Raw genomic sequence first — 17,922 nt, 5'->3', positions numbered from 1 at the left:
TCCACTTCTTTTTATTGTTGATCATGAAGATGTTGAAGTTCTTCTGTGCTGAGTTTGGTTTTATGATCATCTATTAACTCCTCTACATTCTCATCACTCACCTCTAATCCCACAGCTTTACCCAAAGACACAATTTCATTTACAACAGACTCTTCTTCACAGCTTATTACTCCACTGACTGAAATACAATCTGCCCAGAGTTTTTTCCAAGCAGAAATCATTGTTTTAATAGAAACTTCTTTCCATGCCTTATCGACGATCCTTAAGCAATGAAGAATGTTGTAATGCTTTTTCCAAAATTCTTTAAGAGTCAGTTCTGTGATATTGGTGATTTCAAAGCACTTTTGAAACATAGCCTTAATATACAGTTTTTTTAAGTTTGAAATCACTTGCTGGTCCATGGGTTGCATGATAGAAGTGGTATTGGGCGGCAAAAACTTTATCTTGATGAAACTAAATTCACCAACTAAATCCTCCTCTAAATTTGGGGGTTGAGCAGGAGCATTGTCCATCACTATAAGTGCTTTTAATGGTAGATTTTTTTCAGTAAGATAAGCATTTACAGTGGGAGCAAATTCTTGATAAATCCACCCAGCGAAAAACTCTCTGGTAACCCACGCTTTCGTATTGGCCCTCCACATAATAGAATTTGCTCTTTATGACATTGTTCTTTTTAAAAACGCGTGGATTTTCAGAATGGTAAAGGAGCAAAGGCTTTATCTTAGCATTACCACAAAGCAGTAAATGAATCCTATCTTTCATAGGTTTATATCGTGTTGCCGTCTTTTCTTCTTTTGTGATATAGGTCGGCATTTTTCTCCAAAAAAGACCTGTTTCATTGCAATTAAAAACCTGTTGAGATACAAATCCCTCACTATCCCACGTACTCCTTAAAGGTTTTTACAAATTTGTCCGCTTCTTCTACATCGGCACTCGCAGCCTCTCTGTGCATGACAACACTATGGATCTCAGTTCGTTTTTTGAATTTATTGAACCAGCCTCTACTTCCTTTAAACTCCCCATTTTCAGTACTGGTCTCAGGTGTGCATTTCTTAAGTTCATTATGCAGATGTTTGGCTTTCTCACAAATAAATCTCTCAGTAATAACGTTGCCACGTAATCGCTTCTCGATTATCCACACTAAAAGGAGTTTTTCCATCTCTTCAATAACATGTGATATCCTGGAGGTCAATGTTTTCACACCTTTAGCCACATTTGCTGCTTTTATCGCTTCCTTATTCTTAAGAATGCTACTTATCATTGACTTTGACATTTTAAACATCGTCGCCAGATCCGTCAAACATGTACTGCTTTCGTGTTTCATGATAATTTCTTTTTTCATCTCAATTGTTGATACTACAACGTTTCTTTCAGGTTTTGTTCTTTCTATATTCTTGGATGCCATGGCCAACAAAAAAATGCCAAAAACAGTTAAAAATTCTCTACACAAACGTGTCGGGGAGAAGCATGCCCAATGGCATGCCAAAACTGTCTAATGCTACATGACTCTGAGTTCCTGGACTATAGTTCGAACTTAGAAACGGCATTCGAACTGCAAATCAAATTTCTTGCATTCTCAAGCATTTGAACTCTGTAACGTTCGAAGTACAAGGCACCACTGTATTTAAATATGTGCTGGCATAAATTCTTCTTACCCTATGAGGTAACACAGTATCCTATACTTGAGGATGTATTCTAGGAAATCATGAAATATACTTCATAGCTGTTGTCTATTCGTATTTTGCTTCTGAATGTTTTTCTTCTTTTCTCTTTTGGAGAAATGCATCACAACCCAATCTGTTATTCCTTACTGAACCTCAAACAGTATTCTCATTATCATAATTTTCCTAATATATACCCCTAAAGAGGTGTTCAGGTTACTATGGCAGCACTTTCATTATGTGCCATCCAGTTATTTTCGACTCTTGGTGATCCTGTGAACAAAGGCTCTCCATCCAACTCAGCCTCTTGTCCTTTCTTTCCTTAATTATAAGTTTGTTTATGTTGTCCATCCAACTATTTTGTGGTCATCCTCTTCTTCTCATTCCCTCAATCTTCCCTAACATAACTGCCTTTCCCAATGATTCATCAGCTTGCATAATATGTCCAAAGTACATCAACTTCTGTTTAGCGATCATTGCCTCCGAGGAGCATTTTGTCTTTGTATTCTCTAAAACGTTCTTATTGGTTATTCTTGGGATTCTTAATAGTCTCCTACACCCATAATTCAAATGAATCAATCAGCTTTCTGCCTTTCTTCTAAATAATCCAGCTTTCACATCCATACATCACTACTGAAAATACCATTGCTTTGACAGTTCTAACTTTTGTGACCTTATCCACCCCTCCCTATCTTTTATAATTTTTGTCAGGTTTAACATTGCCTCCCCACCCCCCTATTTTAATTTCATCTTCAAATTTTCTTCTTGGTTGTCATACAGCTCTTTTATCAAGAGAATTAGATGTTCAGGTATCCCCATTGATCTCATTACAATCTACAGTCTATTGTGATCCATGCAATCAAAAGATTTCTTATAATCAATAAAACAGATGAATACTTCCTTCTGAAATTCACTTGTTCTTTCCATAATCCATCTCATGTTTGCTCTTTGGTCTCTAGTTCCTCTACCTCTTCTAAAGCTTGCCTGTTCTGGTTGCATTTCTCTATTCACATATGGCTCCAACCTTTGTTGGATCACTTTCAGCATAACTTTACTTTCATGTAAAATTAAAGCAGACACTGGGTTGTAACCCAAAATGTATTTTCTATATTCTCTTCTAACTATGAATGCTACTCCATTTCTTCAAAGGTTTTCATGTCCAGAGTGTGACCCATTCCTGTCCATCTCAGTTCACTGATTATTAACCACTTAACTTGAGTTCTCATTTCTTTCTTCACCATGTTCCTATTTTATGTAAATCAGAGAAGTCTTCTTCTGAGATTACCTCTTTCAGAAGTTGAACTTCCAGAAGGCTTTGATCCAGCTTCATCTTGCTTGTTAACTTTATTGGAAGTTCCTCTCTGCTCTACATTATTAAATTTACATTCTTATTAATCTCCTATCAACAATTTTCCTCCAAATAAGTCTATTACTCGTTAGCACTCCAATATCGTCATATCTAACATTTTGTGCTTCTAAGGCACTTCACTTATTGATCCACCTAGACCTTGATATTCCTCTGAGTCTCTTTTCTGCCATCTTGTCATCAAACACCTGTTTTGCTAACCTTTTCTCATCCACTCTATTTGTGGCCATACCACCTCAGATTGGCTTTGCTGACACATTCTTCAATGCTAATAATGTCAAGTTCCTTTCTAATATCTTCATTTATAATATGATTCTGCCACTGATGCCAGCAGTTCACTTCTCAAATTTTTCTCAGAACTCTCATATAGATAGTCTATAGTTTTTGATCAAGTGCTTTATTTCTAACCCAACTCTCAGATCCATAACTTAAAACTGGTTTGAACAATGTCTTGTATACTTCAAGTTTGGTGTTTTGGCTAATTTCTCTATTATTCCATATAAATTTATTTAGCTTGCTACCTACCAAGCCAGCTTTATTTATTCTGTTGCCTATTTCCAGATTTAACCTGCCATTTTCACTAAAACTATGCCTAAATAGCTGAAATAGTTTTTTCCTGTTCTATAGGATCTCCATTTAGAATGCAGCTTAAGTTTACTATGCTCCTGCCTATTTCATAGTTTTTGGTCTTTTTAGTGCTGATTTTCATGCCAAATTTCTTACAGATGTCAACCAATTTACAGAATCCTGGAGACTTGCACTAGATATGTTTAGGAGTACATCATCTGCATAAAGCAAAGAACTAAGTTTGACAATATTCTGATATCAAGTTGAATACCACTTTCCTTTATAATGTGATTCATAGAAATGATGAATAGCAATGGAGATAATATGCATCCTTGTCTTACCCCAGATTTTACCTCAAACCATCTTCCTGTATTTTTTTCAATTCTAACTGTTGACTTAAAACTTAAACATAGACTATGCATTTCTCTGTGTAATGTCCCATTCCCCCCCATACAACTGAAGTGTTTTGAAAATCTTTTCTCTGGTCACACCTTATCATATGCCTTTTCTAGAGCTACAAAACTTAGCATAGAAATTCCTCTGTAATTCTCACATTCAGCTTTATTCTCTCTTTTTTTTTATAGATGGGTTTCTCTTGATTTTATAGATTTTTTTTATAGATACTAGGCCTTCTGAATTATACACATAGTGTAACCGCTGCAAAACTTTTATACCTCCCCCCACCATACTTAAGCATTTCTGGTTGAATATCATCTATTCCAGCTGCCTTTCCACATTTCAAGTTTTTCAGTTTTGCAAACCTCTTGAAAATTTTCTAGTACATTTCTGTCACCACTTGGTTGATTTAGCAGTCTTTCAAAGTAATTACTTCAGGCATCTAGAATATCCTTATCTTCAGTTTTCATGTCACCATTATCATCTTTGATTCCTTTTACAGTACTCTTTTCTCCATTTCTAAGCTTCTTCAGTAGCCTCTATAACATTTTGCCACATTCCTGATATTTATTTTCCATACTCTTACCAAAGTCTTCCCAAGACTTTTGTTTAGCTACTTTTACACAAAGCTTAGCTTTCTTACATTTTTCTCTACATTATTTTAGGGCATCTGCTGATTCATTTGCTATGCTTTCTTCTTTTCCATGACTGCTTCTTTAACTTCTTGTGTCCACCATGGTGTTCTTATTTTTTTATCCTTGCAGACAACTTCCCCACATACTTCCCTAGTTCAATCAATCAATGTCTTCTTTAGAGTTTTCCACTGAGACTCCAAGGTTTGGTTCTTGTTTTCAATAATGATGTCTAATAATGTCTTGTTTTCAATAATAATGTTTGTATAGTCGAGTCTACAATTTACCTATAAAAGCTGCTCTACTTTAATTCTCTTTGAAACTTTCTTTCATAGTGTTCTTTTCAATGTGATATTCATTCCATCCTGCTTAGTACTAAGTAATGGTCACTTCCAATCTCTATCCTAATTATATCAGAGAAGCTGTCTACTGTAAGGACAGAACTGTGCCTTTGTTATTAAGCTTGGAATTCCCCTTCATATGATATGATCTATTCTGGTTCAAGATTTCCTTGGCATACTTTGTAAAGCCTTCATTTGTTGGCTTCACAACTCTCCTAATTCAGATTACCAAACTGACTTCAATTAATTGATCTCCGAAAGTTGATTTCTCAGTCTAATTACCTAAAGAGTGATATCATCTTCGTCGCAGATCAAAAATTCATATTTCGAAGTAAGTTCCCTTCTCTAATTTCACATCTCAATCTGGAAGAAAGGTCAAATATTTGCTACTTCAAGTATCCTGAAACTCAGGTTTATGTTACTCTCTGAAAATAATATCTATATATAAGAATATACAAGCTATATTTAAGAACATATAGCAAGCTTATAGTTTTACAGAGTGCCCTACTTAATTTTAAAATTTTTAAATGTTATATTAGCTTAAATGATTATTATCTGAAAACTTCATAATGAACTAATGTGCAATCTGTACCATCAAAAAATACCCTGAAACTTTAGCAGCCAGTCAACTTTATAACTGATCATTTCTAACTACAGAGTGAGAGGAACAAGTGATGAATGTAAGTATGCAGTTGTCAACATTAGAAAGCTTAAGTAGAGAGAGGGGGGGGGGGAATGCAGAGATGGTTGTGAACATGTCAGCTTCTTAATTGGAACAGAGAACTAAACAATTATACATTAAAGCATATGGCACAATATACAGTATTTCTTCAATTTAAAGTTTAATTAAAAGATATGAAGTTTGGAATAAGAGAGAAAGTAGCCAAAACACTAAATTAGCTGTATACAAGACAGTGTTTAAACCAATTTTAACTTATGGATCTAAGAGCTGGGTTAGAAGTAAAACACTTGAGCAAAGACTAGAGACCGCAGATATGAGTCCTGAGAAAGGTTAGGAGCATGAACAGATGGCATCAATGGCAATATTATATTAAAAATGAGAATATTAGAAAATAACTTGATATTGTCAGCATCCAGGAATGCATTAGCAGAGCTAATCTCAGGTGGTATGGTCACTTAAGCAGAATGGGAGAGAAACGATTAGCAAAACAAGTGTTCTCTGCCAGGTTGGCAGGAAAACGACCCAGAGGAAGACCAAGATATAGGTGGATTGATATAGTAAAAAGTGCCTTAGAAGACAGAAATATAAGACCTGATAATATTGTAGTCTTGACATTTAACCGACTGATTTGGAGGAAAATTGTAGATAGGAAGTTAGTAATGATGTAAATTTTTCATATAGTACTATCATATCCTGTACACCCCTTGGGGGTATATATCAGGAATTTGATGATGAGGATGATGATAATATGAAGTTTGTGTGGGTCACAGCTCAGTTTGTTTAAGAGTATCCATAAAGTAAAAAAAAAAAAACTATTCTGATTTAGAATACTTGATTAATGGTACAGCATGCACATATTTAGTACATTATGAAGCTTTCAGCTAAGTGACATTAATTTAAGCTAATGTAACATTTCAATATTTAAAAATTAATTTGCATTTTTATAATTTTGTACTCTTCTAATTCTTTCTTATATGTCTCCCATTATTGTCTGCATTTTTTATTTCTTCATGTTGTTTTGCACTCTATGTGTTTGGTTTCTGACAATCCTTGTTCTGTCATCATCAATGTATGACTTGCCATTTCCTTTGTCTACTGATTGTGATGTCATTTGTCACAAAATTGAGTTCACTATTGTGAAGATTTTGGGTTTTTACTGTTTGTAAAAGTGAGCTTAAAATAGCACTGGTTCTATGGGACTTAAGCTAGGACTTTTCTGTAGTTTATTATAGTGCATCATTTTGTTATAATGGTGTTCATCACAATGCATGCACATCTGCTGTAGATGACATTCCATTTATTTCTGATACAAGTCAAATCTAAGGAAAAAGACTGATTATATGGAAGTGGTAGCTAGTTTTCAGAGTTCAGCATGAGACACCACATACTTACCAGAGGTGTAATTGGCTTGAAAAAAAAAGTGTCATGTTTGGTTTTTCTACCTAGCCTAGTCATCAATACTTGAACAGCAGAACAGTGCATAAACATTTAATCCATCAGTAAATCATTTAGGCACACACAAACCACATGTATAACATGCATATAGCAGCACTCAATGTTTGAAATGCCCCACTTTTGCCTTCATGCATATCCAAAGTATCAAAATATGAGGCTATATATTGATGGTGACATGCACAACATCCAACAGAAACACCGCCAATGCATCTCCAAATCCATCTTCAGGCTGGTTATGCTGTAGTGTCATTTCTTGCAGGAGTGTAGGTGACAGTATTGAGCTCTGAGGTACACCAGCATTAATTAAGGAATCTGATGAAAGGAAACCATCAGCCATAGCCAGCAGTGAACAGCCAGAGAGGAAGATGGCAATCCATTTGCAAAGGGAGGCAGGAATACCAGAGGACAGTAGCTCAATAAAAAGGCCATGATGCTAGACTGGAGAAAATGCCATGGAAATATCAAGAGTGACCACCTGAGTTTCTCCAAACTTTTCCATAGGCTGTGTTAATTTATTGAGCTACCAATTCTCTGATATTCCTGCCTCCCTTTGCAAATGTATTGCCATCTTCCTCTCTGAAGAAAAAAAAACCAACCTGATTTCCACTTTCAAAATATGCACATTAAGTTCATCAAGATATATATGCTTAAACAGAATTTGAAATAATTCAAAATAATATACTGCATTAATGATTACTGCTTTTTTTTTTTTTAAATAATCAATGGAAATACAATATTATCAAAGAAGCAAAGCCTCTTTTCATAAGAGGTAGTACATTTCAAGTCTGTGTTCCTGAAAATCACTACAATGAATTTTAATGGACGATAAACTACCAGTTGTATTACAAATTTGTGTGTATGTGTATATGAACTTGATGCAAGTTCATATCTGACTAGTGCAATGACCTAAAACTTCATTCTGTTTAGAATCCAGGGAATGAGTGACTGAAGACCAAGTTATTTATTCGTATGGAGTTTCCTCTCTATTTCTCCCCTGTCCCTACTAGGCCGAGTTGAGCCCCCCCTCATGGGGGGTTAAGTATTTATGACTGTAGATCCGTGTGTGTTCATGGGACCGGTTTGCCTGCTTGCGGGATGAAAAACCTCAGATAAACTGGTGGAAAAAACCCTGCTGTCCACACCCAAGACCAGCTAACTAGGCTATGGCTGAGGAAGATCCTTAAGGTCCTCACATCGTCGACAGGAATCGAACCTAGGACACTCCTTCCCCAGGCATATGCTTGCGAAGCGCATAGCCACTAGGCTAACCTCACGGACAAGACCAAGTAAAAGTATATATATTTAATAAGCAAAACTATATATAAGGTAAATATAATTAAATTAACAACTATAAAACAAACTGAATCCAAGGCCTTCTAAAATACAATTATACTTTTGAGATACCCTATCTTTAGTGGATAAATCCCTTAATGCAGTGACTCTTTCTATTATTAGTTTGGAATATATTTATCAGCCTACTGGACTGCGCATTTTGTTTTTTCACAACAAATTCTTACAAAATAAATAAATAAAATAAATGTTCATTAGTGAGATACAGACCAAAGGGAAAGGGGGGGGGGAGGGAGAGAGAGAGAGAGGAAGATCAGCAGCAAGATGGAAAGACCAGTGAAGCCAGAAGATCAGCAGCAAGATGGAAAGACCAGTGAAGCCAGAAGAACAGGCAAATGCCTAATCCTTGAAGAGAAGAAGAGAATTCTTTATTACGCTTTTTTTTTTTTTTTTTTTTTTGAAATGTATAACTCCTTTTTCTTGTTCCTTAAGTTCCATAGAACTATATTTCCTCATTTAGCATATATGCATCTTGATCCATTCATTCTCACTCTGTCCCACTGAGTTTAAATACCTTGGATCATTCAATTACAAATTATTTACCAGAGAAAACAGTTTCCTTTGATAGCTTATAAACAATGTGTCAAAAAAAGTACAGCTCTTGTTCATTAATGCCACCTAAAATTCTCTAATTCCTTCACTGGTTTCCAAGGGAATAATCTATCTATATCACCAGTTACCTTAAGACCAAAAAAAAAAAAAAAAAAAAAAACCATTCCATTTTAGAATTTCTTTGAACATTGTAATGGAATGTTTATTTAATATCTCCTTCTGTTACTATTCATTTGTTAACGATATCAATTTGTCAGTCAAATTGACCGACAAACTGATATTGCAGAAGTGTAGCCTTGTTAAAATTCCTTTTCAGAATTGCAAAACAAAATTCTCTGGTTTCAATCTCAGACTTCCCCTCTTGTGTTTCGCTCATTACCTGGGTACCGACTCTGTTCAGCTGTCAATCTTCTGTGAATCTCCTTTGTGTACATGCACTTGTTCAACTAAGTAGCAAACAAGAAGTTAGTAATGACTGCCACATTGCTATTTGCAAAAGGAGAAGGTCTTTACAGCCAACAACAGATATTATTGTACACTTAATAAATTGCAAACAGGAATTGAAATGTTTAAAATTATCAGATTTATCATCAGGTAAATATCTTCATCTCAAACACTTCATATTTTTTTTAAAAAATAAATATCAATTTCTAATCAAACATGTGATAAATACCAAGTTATGAAAATGAAACTAATAATAACTGTAATGAACAAAAGCAATTGTAAAAAGATTTATAAATGTAAATTATCATTATATTTACAAACAGTACAAAATACCTATTCACTGCAGCTGATCAGGTCTATTCCTTTATAGTAACTGTCTTCCCAGATGATACAGGTTCCTGCAGGATAATGTATCATACTGCCTTGCCAATATTGTTAGAGAGTGATTTGCCAAACATGAGGGCAACTTCCAGGTGTCACCATGGGCCGCCAAATTTGAATCCCATTGAACATCTTTAGGATAATGCTGACGAAGAGATATATGAGATTTGGAATTTTCTGCCTGAACATTCAGATATCAATAGGAAACAATCCTGATGAAAAAGTAAAACATACCTCCTACAATGTTCAACGGCCTTACAAAAACCCATGCCATGCTGCACTGCAGCAGTTCTGGCAGCAAGAAGCAGGTCCTATAAACTATTATTCTGACTGGACTTGTGTGTAAAACCCATGCCATGATGCACTGCAGCAATTCTGGCAGCAAGAAGGAGGTGCTATAAACTATTATTCTGACTGGACTTGTGTGTAAAACCCATGCCACGATGCACTGCAGCGGTTCTGGCAGCAAGAAGTAAGTCTTATAAACTATTATTTTGACTGGACTTGTGTGTAAGCTGTAAAGTTTTTAATAAACTTCAGTTTTATTATTCAATTTTTTTTTATAACTTAATATTTACTACAATGATAAGAGATTTTAAAATGGTTAATGCATACTAACCAGCCAACCTGGAAGTGAAGGTCACTTCTCTTGGTTTTACTTTGTTATCAAAAGATTGTACTGAATAAGCAGGTACAGCTGTGCTAAGTGAAATACTCCACATCCTGATGAAGCAATCTTGAGAGCATGAAACTAATAAGAGGTTTCCATTTGCTAAATTCAAGAAATAAAATTATCATTGTATTATGAACAAATTCATATCAAAACATAATATAATTTCCAGCAAACTAAAAGACATGATTAAGGAAAGTATAGTGAGCTAACAATACCTGACCTCGTAGAGTCCATCTTTGATCTTAAGCTAGATTGTTCTGTTTTTGGTGTGATCAATTAGTGTCACTTATGCTATTGTAGCTTTCAAAATAATGATAATTGCATATATTCACTTTCTAGAATGATTTATTTTTAATTGTGGCTTTTGAGAGAGAATCATCCTTATATTCATAGTTAAAGGATGAAAAGCAAAAAAACCCAGTCAACTATGATCAACTTAGAGAATACAGTGTGCAGCCAAAAAGCAAATTCCAACTTCCTGATTTCACTATAATAACCATAACATGGACATTAATTTCACCAATAGTAATTAAGTATTGTATATCCTATCAAGATAGATCAGATTAACACATGCAATTTTCTTAAAAAAATAATAAATAAAAAAACCTTTAAAAGGCATTTGACAAAGTGTAAAAAGAAAAGTTATTCCACTCAAAACCATACATCTATATGGTGTAAATGGCATATTATACATAGAAATATACAGCCTAATTAAAATATAATAAATTCTACATTAGCACCAGACTTACTGGAAGATTATTTTGATAAAATCAGGTGTAAGCCAAAGTTGCATGCAATCTTCACTATTATTCATAATTTACACACATTAAATTATAAAGGAAAGCAGTATTAATCTGATATCAAATTTTGAGTGTTAATCTTAGCTTGTTACTTAACTAAATTAAACTGCTATAACAAAGTGGCATGAAAACCAGCAAAAAAAAAAAAAAAAAAAAAAAAAAAAAAAAAAAAAAAAAAAAAAAAAAAAAAGGAAAATAAGCAGGAGTATGTAAAATACCAATTTCATCCTCGATGGAGAATCTAGAAAATAAGTAAAATATAGTCAGTCCTTGACTTATGAGGGAGTTCCATTCAATAAACTAGTTATAAGTCAAAAAGGTTAGAAAAAGTCAGAAATCACTATAGGAACCATAAAGATATGCTAACAATTAGCATGCCCGAATGTGAAATGTGTAGATCTGATTTAGTTACATGAGGGTGGTCTGAAAAGTTCTCGGCCTTGACCATAGATGGCAATGTTATCGGCATGATTTTTTTTCCTAAGTAGGTACGTCTGTCATAAACATTGATGTGAAATTGCAAGTCATTCTATCAAGTAGTTTGTTTTATACAGCTGTCTGAAGCAAAAGTGTTGTCTGTATCCCTTGAAATGGATAAAATTGAGTATCATGTGGTTATAAAATTCTTTTACAAAGAATTTTTTAACCACATGATATTTCTTTTAACACCAAAAGAAATTCATTCAAAGTTCATAAAAGTTTACGGGCACTCTTCTCCTTCGTTTTCGACAATTAAGAAATGGGCTGCCAAGTTTAAAAGTGGCATACCAACCTTGAAGATGATCTACATGAAGGATGTCCAAAAAAGTGTAACAACACCAGAAATCCTTGATCAAGTGCACAATATGGTATTGGATGACTGGCAAGTCAAATTGCGTGAAATTGCCGAGACTGTAGGCATTTCAAAAGAACTTGTAGGATATATTTTGCATGAAGAATTGCAAATGAAATAGCTTTGTGCAAGATGGGTGCCCCACTTGCTCATAGCAGATCAAAAAGGCACACTCGCATGAAAATCTCTGAACAGTGCTTGGAGCGTTTTAACAAGAATAAAACTGATTTTGTGCATCAATTTATTACTATAGATGAGACTTGGATTCACCATTACACACCAGAATCCAAACAGCAGTCAAATCAGTGGACAGAAGCCAGTTGTTCAGAGCCAAAGATGACAAAGTCAGTTCCATCAGCAGGAAAGATCATGGCATTCGTGTTTTGGGATGTAAAAGGCATTCTGCTTATTAATTATCTTGAAAAGGGTAAAACAATAACTGGGGAATATTACTCTGTTCTATTAACCAGACTAGATGAAAAAATTTGTGAGAAAAGACTTGGTTTGCTGAAGAAAAAAAAAAATCATCTTTCATCAGGACAATGCACCTGCCCACAAAGGTGTTTTGGCAATGGGAAAATTAAGGGATCTTCACTATGAATTGTTGGAACATCCACCCTATTCCCGAGGTTTGGCTCCATCTGACTTCTATCTCTTCCCAAAACTAAAACTCTTCCCCGCTAGTCAGCATTTTTCTTCAAATCAAGAAGTGATTGCAGCTGTAGAGGGGTATTTTGCAGATCTTACTGAGAACCACTGAAGGGATGTGATAATGGCACTGGAGCATCACTGGAATAAATGCATTAGTTCTAAGGGAGATTAAGTTGAAAAATAAAAATAATTTTGAAATTATAAATTCGTGTTTTCATTGTTAGGCAGAAAACTTTTCAGATCACCCTCGTATTTTTTAATTTTGCTCTTTATTTATAGTGAAATAATATAATTTACAAATACATAATAAAATTACTGTGTATAGAGCTGTACTGAAATAAACAACAAAACATTAGTTTACAGTACACTTACAGTTTACAGTATACTTAGTAAAATAATCAGATGGAAACATATGAGCAAAAGTAATTTTTCATAACTGCTGCTCCATTAATTAGATGATTTATGGGAGGGGACAGGGAGGGTAGGTCATCACAACAAATTCTTCAAATTGAGGAATTGCAACAAAACATTCTGATGACAATTTGCCACATGCATCACTTGTGGGAGGAGATTATTCTCATCTTCAGAGTTGACGTGAGGTGAGGTGACAGCAAGAACAGGCTTCTTTAAAACATGTGCATTACATGTTTTAAAGAAGCCTTTTCTTTTCTGCATAATTTTTTTTTTTCGACTGCAGCTTGAATCATTACAGCAACAATTGTTAAATCTCTGCAAGTTGAGATCCATTTCCTCAAACAATGGAAATGATTTATTAACAAAGGAGCATCTATCATTTTCACTATAAATGTTTTTCTTCCCTTCCTTTCCTTTTCTTCTTCTGTTTTTCTTCCTTCATGTTCTTCTACAACTTTCTATACCTCTACCATTATAAGATCTTCATCGGACTGATTTTTTTTTCTACACCTTCCAGTCTCTACTAACTGCTCTCCATGTTCATTTTCAACCTCAACTCTTCAGCTAGCAGCACAATCTTCTTGCTATTGTTTTGTAAGGCTGTTTTCTTTGTCGAATCCTGTGAATGTATGAACATTTACTTTCAACAGCTTCTTCCAAATACCATTTATGTACTTTATAGTCACCTCACCCCATACTATATATATGGTACATTCTTGCACAATGCAAGATATTATATTCCTTCCAAAATCTGAAGGTTTTCTCGACCTCAGAAGCAGTAGCCATAACAATTACTTTTTTAAATAAATTCCTCGAAGGCAGCAACACCCTCATCCCAAAATTACAGAAGTAAGTGGTATTTATTCAATGAACATGTTAACGGGCTAGCTATCATAAGTCAAATAGAATTTAAGTAAAGGATTAATTGTAATAAATTTAGTTTAATCCTTTATCCAAGTGTGAGCAAACAAAGTTTGCACCTGAAAGTATCTTCCGGACTGGGATAAGGTGGTGCAACACCTTATCCCAGTGGTGCAACACCAGGGAGACTCCTTGCAAAGGTGGAGCAAGCTACTGTCATTCCTATCTCAGTATCTCCAATAATGCAAAACACATCTCCTTGCGGATATGTCTAATGTTATGCATTAAGGGAAGGGCTACTAGCCAGACTAGTTTCGACCTTTATTGAGGTCTCTTCAGTGGGAGCCAGGCCCAAGTGGAGATACCAGCCAGAAGCAATGGCTAGTCATCTTTACCTATAGGAGTTGCCAAATGGTGTGCCACCTTTTTAATAAATTACTCAGGATTTAGAGAAAGATGTTGACAGTTTATTTTTCACTTGGATAGAATATAATAAATTTAGTTTATCCAATTTAGTTAATCCTTTATCCAAGTGTGAGCAAACAAAGTTATATTCTAACCAAGTGAAAAATAAACTTTCAACATCTTTCTCTAAATCCAGAGTAATTTATTAAAAAGGTGGTACACCATTTGGCAACTCCTATAGGTAGAGATGACCTTGCTAACGCTTCTGGCTGGTATCTCCACTTGGACCTGGCTCCCATTTAAGAGACCTCAATAAAGGTCGAAACTAGTCTGGGTAGTGGCCCTTCCCTTAATGCATCACATTAGACATATCTGCAAGGAGTTGTCCTGGTGTTGCACCACCTTACCGCAGTCCTGAAGATACTTTCAGGTGCAAACTTTGTTTGCTCACGCTCAGATAAAGGATTAAACTAAATTTATTATATTCTAGTGAAAAATAAACTTTCAAAGGATTAATTCTGTTTCAGCTATTTAGACAGACCTTTTAGTGATGATGGCATAATAATTAAGCATGGAAAAATTCAACAGAACAACATCATCAACAAATTCCTGGCATGTACCCTCAAGGATTGTACAGAATATGATAGTACTACATGAAAAATTTACATCATTACTAACTTCCTATCTACAATTTTCCTCCAAATCAGTCTGTTACTTGTCAACACTCCAACATTATCAGATCTTATATTTCTATCGTCTAAGGCACTTTGTACCGTATCAATCCACCTATATCTTGGTCTTCCTCTGGAACGTTTTCCTGCCAACCTGGCAGAGAACACTTGTTTTGCTGATCTCTCCTCGCTCATTCTGTTTAAATGACCATACCACCAGAGATTGGCTCTGCTAATGCATTCCTGGATGCTGACAATGTCAAGTTATTTCCTAATATCCTCATTTTTAATATAATATTGCCATTGATGCAATATGTTCATGCCCCTAATCATTCTCAGGATTCTCATACTTGCAGTCTCTAGTCTTTGGTTAAGTGTTTTACTTCTGAACCAGCTCTCAGATACATACGTTAAAACTGGTTTGAGCACTGTCTTGTATATCTATCGATATACAAAAATGCTAATTTAGTGTTTTGACTAATTTCTCTCTTATTCCATGTGAATTTATTCAATTGACTTCCTACCATATCAGCTTCGTTGATTCTGTTGTCTATTTCCATATTTAATTTACCATCTTCAGTAAAAATCATGCCTAAGTAGCTGAAATGTTTCACTTGTTCCACAGGTTCTCTGTTCACAACACAGTTGAGATTTTCATCGATTCTGTCTATTTTCATTGTCTTTGTCTTTTTATTGCTGACGTTCATACCAAATCTATTACAATAGTTACTCAATTTAGTCAGGGAATCTTGCAGACTTGTAGCAGATTTATTTAGAAGTATAACATCATCCACATAAAGCAAAGAGCTGACATTAACATCTCCAATTTTGATATCATGTTTAATACCACTTTCCTTCATAATGTGATCCATATAGATAATGAATAACAGAGGGGATAATGTACATCCCTGTCTCACACCAGATTTAACATTAAATCATCTTCCTGTACTTCCTTCAATTCTAACTGCTGACTTACAACTCAAATAAAGACTAAGTATTGCTTGATATAATGCCCCATTCACACCATATAACTGCAGCGTATTGAATAACTTCTCTCTTGGCACCTTGTCATTTTCCAGATCGACAAAACTTAAATACAGATCTTTGTTATATTCCCATGATTTCTCAACCATTTGTCTTAAAGTGAAGATCTGATGTGATAGCCTCTATTTGGCCTGAATCCAGCTTTTTCTTCACCAAGCTTTTCTTTCACAATTCTTCTCAACCATTTCTCAAGTATACTTGCATAAATCTTACCAGGAACATTCAGTAGGGAAATACCTCTGTAATTTTCACATTCAAGTTATTTCCCTTTTTATATATGGATACTATGAGAGCTCTACTCCAATCATCAGGAATTCGTCCCTCTGTCCAGGCTTTCTGAAAACTATGCAGAGCAGAGACTGTAAGACTTTTATACCAAAATACTTCAGCATTTCTGTCAAATATCATCTACTCCTGCTTCCTTTTCACATTTCAAGCCTTTGATGGCTTTCACTACTTCAAGTATGGATATGTATTCCTGATTGTATGCCTGTTGAATGTTTTTTTATCAGTATACTATCACTGCTTGTTTCATTTAGCAATTTTTCGAAGTAATTACTCCATACTTCAAGGATATCTTTTTCTAACGTTTTCACGTCACCTTTATCATCTCTAACTCCTTTTACAGCACTCTTTCCTCCATTTCTAAGCTTCTTCGACAACCTCCAGAATATTTTGACACCTTCTTGATATTTATTTTCTATATTCTTGCCAAAGTCCTCCCATGACTTTTGTTTAGCTACTTTTACACAGTGTTTAGCTTTCTTACATTTGTCTCTGTATTCTCTAAGAGCAAAAGCTGACTTATTTGCCAGGAACTTTTGATATGCTTTCTTTTCCTTCACTGCCTCTTTAACTTCCTGTGTCCACCAGGGAGTTCTGATTTTTCTATCCTTGCAGACAACCTCAATAACATGCCTCTCTGCTGAATCAAACAGGGTTTTCTTCCAGGCTTGCCACTGAATCTCCAAGGTTTGGTTCCTGTTCTCAAATTCTTTCATTTTTTCTTCAATAATCTTTGCATATTTTAGTCTACAGTTCACATCTGAGAGCTGCTCAACTTTTATTCATTAATTTAAAACTTTCTTACGTGTTATTCTTTTCAATATATGAAATTCAATTTCATCCTGCTCAAGACTAAATAGTGATCACTTCCAATTTAAAATCCTCTATACACTCTGGTGTACTGCACCAGTGAGAAAACATCACTATCAACAATAACATAGTCAATGAGACTTTTCTTTCTTATTTCTTGCCTCTTCTCTGCATGTGAATTTGTGCACATTTTTATGTTGGAACATGGTGTTAGTAATAACAAGTCCATGTCCTGAGCAGAAATGCAACAGATATTTGCCATTATTATTAACTTTGCTCTTTTCTCCAAATTTTCCCAAAATATTTTTGTATGTCTCACAATCATTTCCTACTCTGCCATTTAGATCCCCAACAAGGACAAACTTTTCTTTTTCACTGTGTCAGCTGCTTTTTCTAGAGCATCAAAAAATTCCTTTGAATTTTTTGATGCTCTAGAAATCACTTCTACCTTAGTAGAACCTTCTGTGGGACTATAGGCACAAATAAGTCTCATTGTCCAGTTTCCCCATTCTCATATTTGCCCACATTACTCTACTTGAAACTGCCTGCTATTCAAGAAGATTAGCCTCGTATTTAGTGTTGAATACTATGGCTACTCCTTCTTTTCCTTGATTGTCATTACCTGAATATAACATTTTGTATTTATTGC

The 17,922-nt window shown here is 34.9% G+C and overlaps 1 protein-coding gene across 1 annotated transcript in view; it reads right to left on the bottom strand.

Annotated features, from left to right (window-relative positions):
* Elp2 (elongator complex protein 2) overlaps positions 1-17,922 on the bottom strand; it is a 218,242-nt gene that overhangs the window by 139,440 nt on the left and 60,880 nt on the right. Inside the window, exon 7 of the mRNA XM_090412092.1 lies at positions 10,447-10,599. Coding sequence (XP_090268218.1) covers positions 10,447-10,599 — 153 coding nt within the window. The remainder of the gene's footprint in view (positions 1-10,446; positions 10,600-17,922) is intronic.

The sequence above is a fragment of the Typopeltis vanoorti genome, chromosome 22 (genome assembly GCF_054136105.1).
Source record: "Typopeltis vanoorti isolate ZY-2024b chromosome 22, IOZ_Tvanoo_1.0, whole genome shotgun sequence".
In the NCBI taxonomy this organism is placed as follows: domain Eukaryota; kingdom Metazoa; phylum Arthropoda; class Arachnida; order Uropygi; family Thelyphonidae; genus Typopeltis; species Typopeltis vanoorti.
Note: the sequence above shows the minus strand (reverse complement) of the source record. Positions and strands in the feature narration are given on the sequence as shown.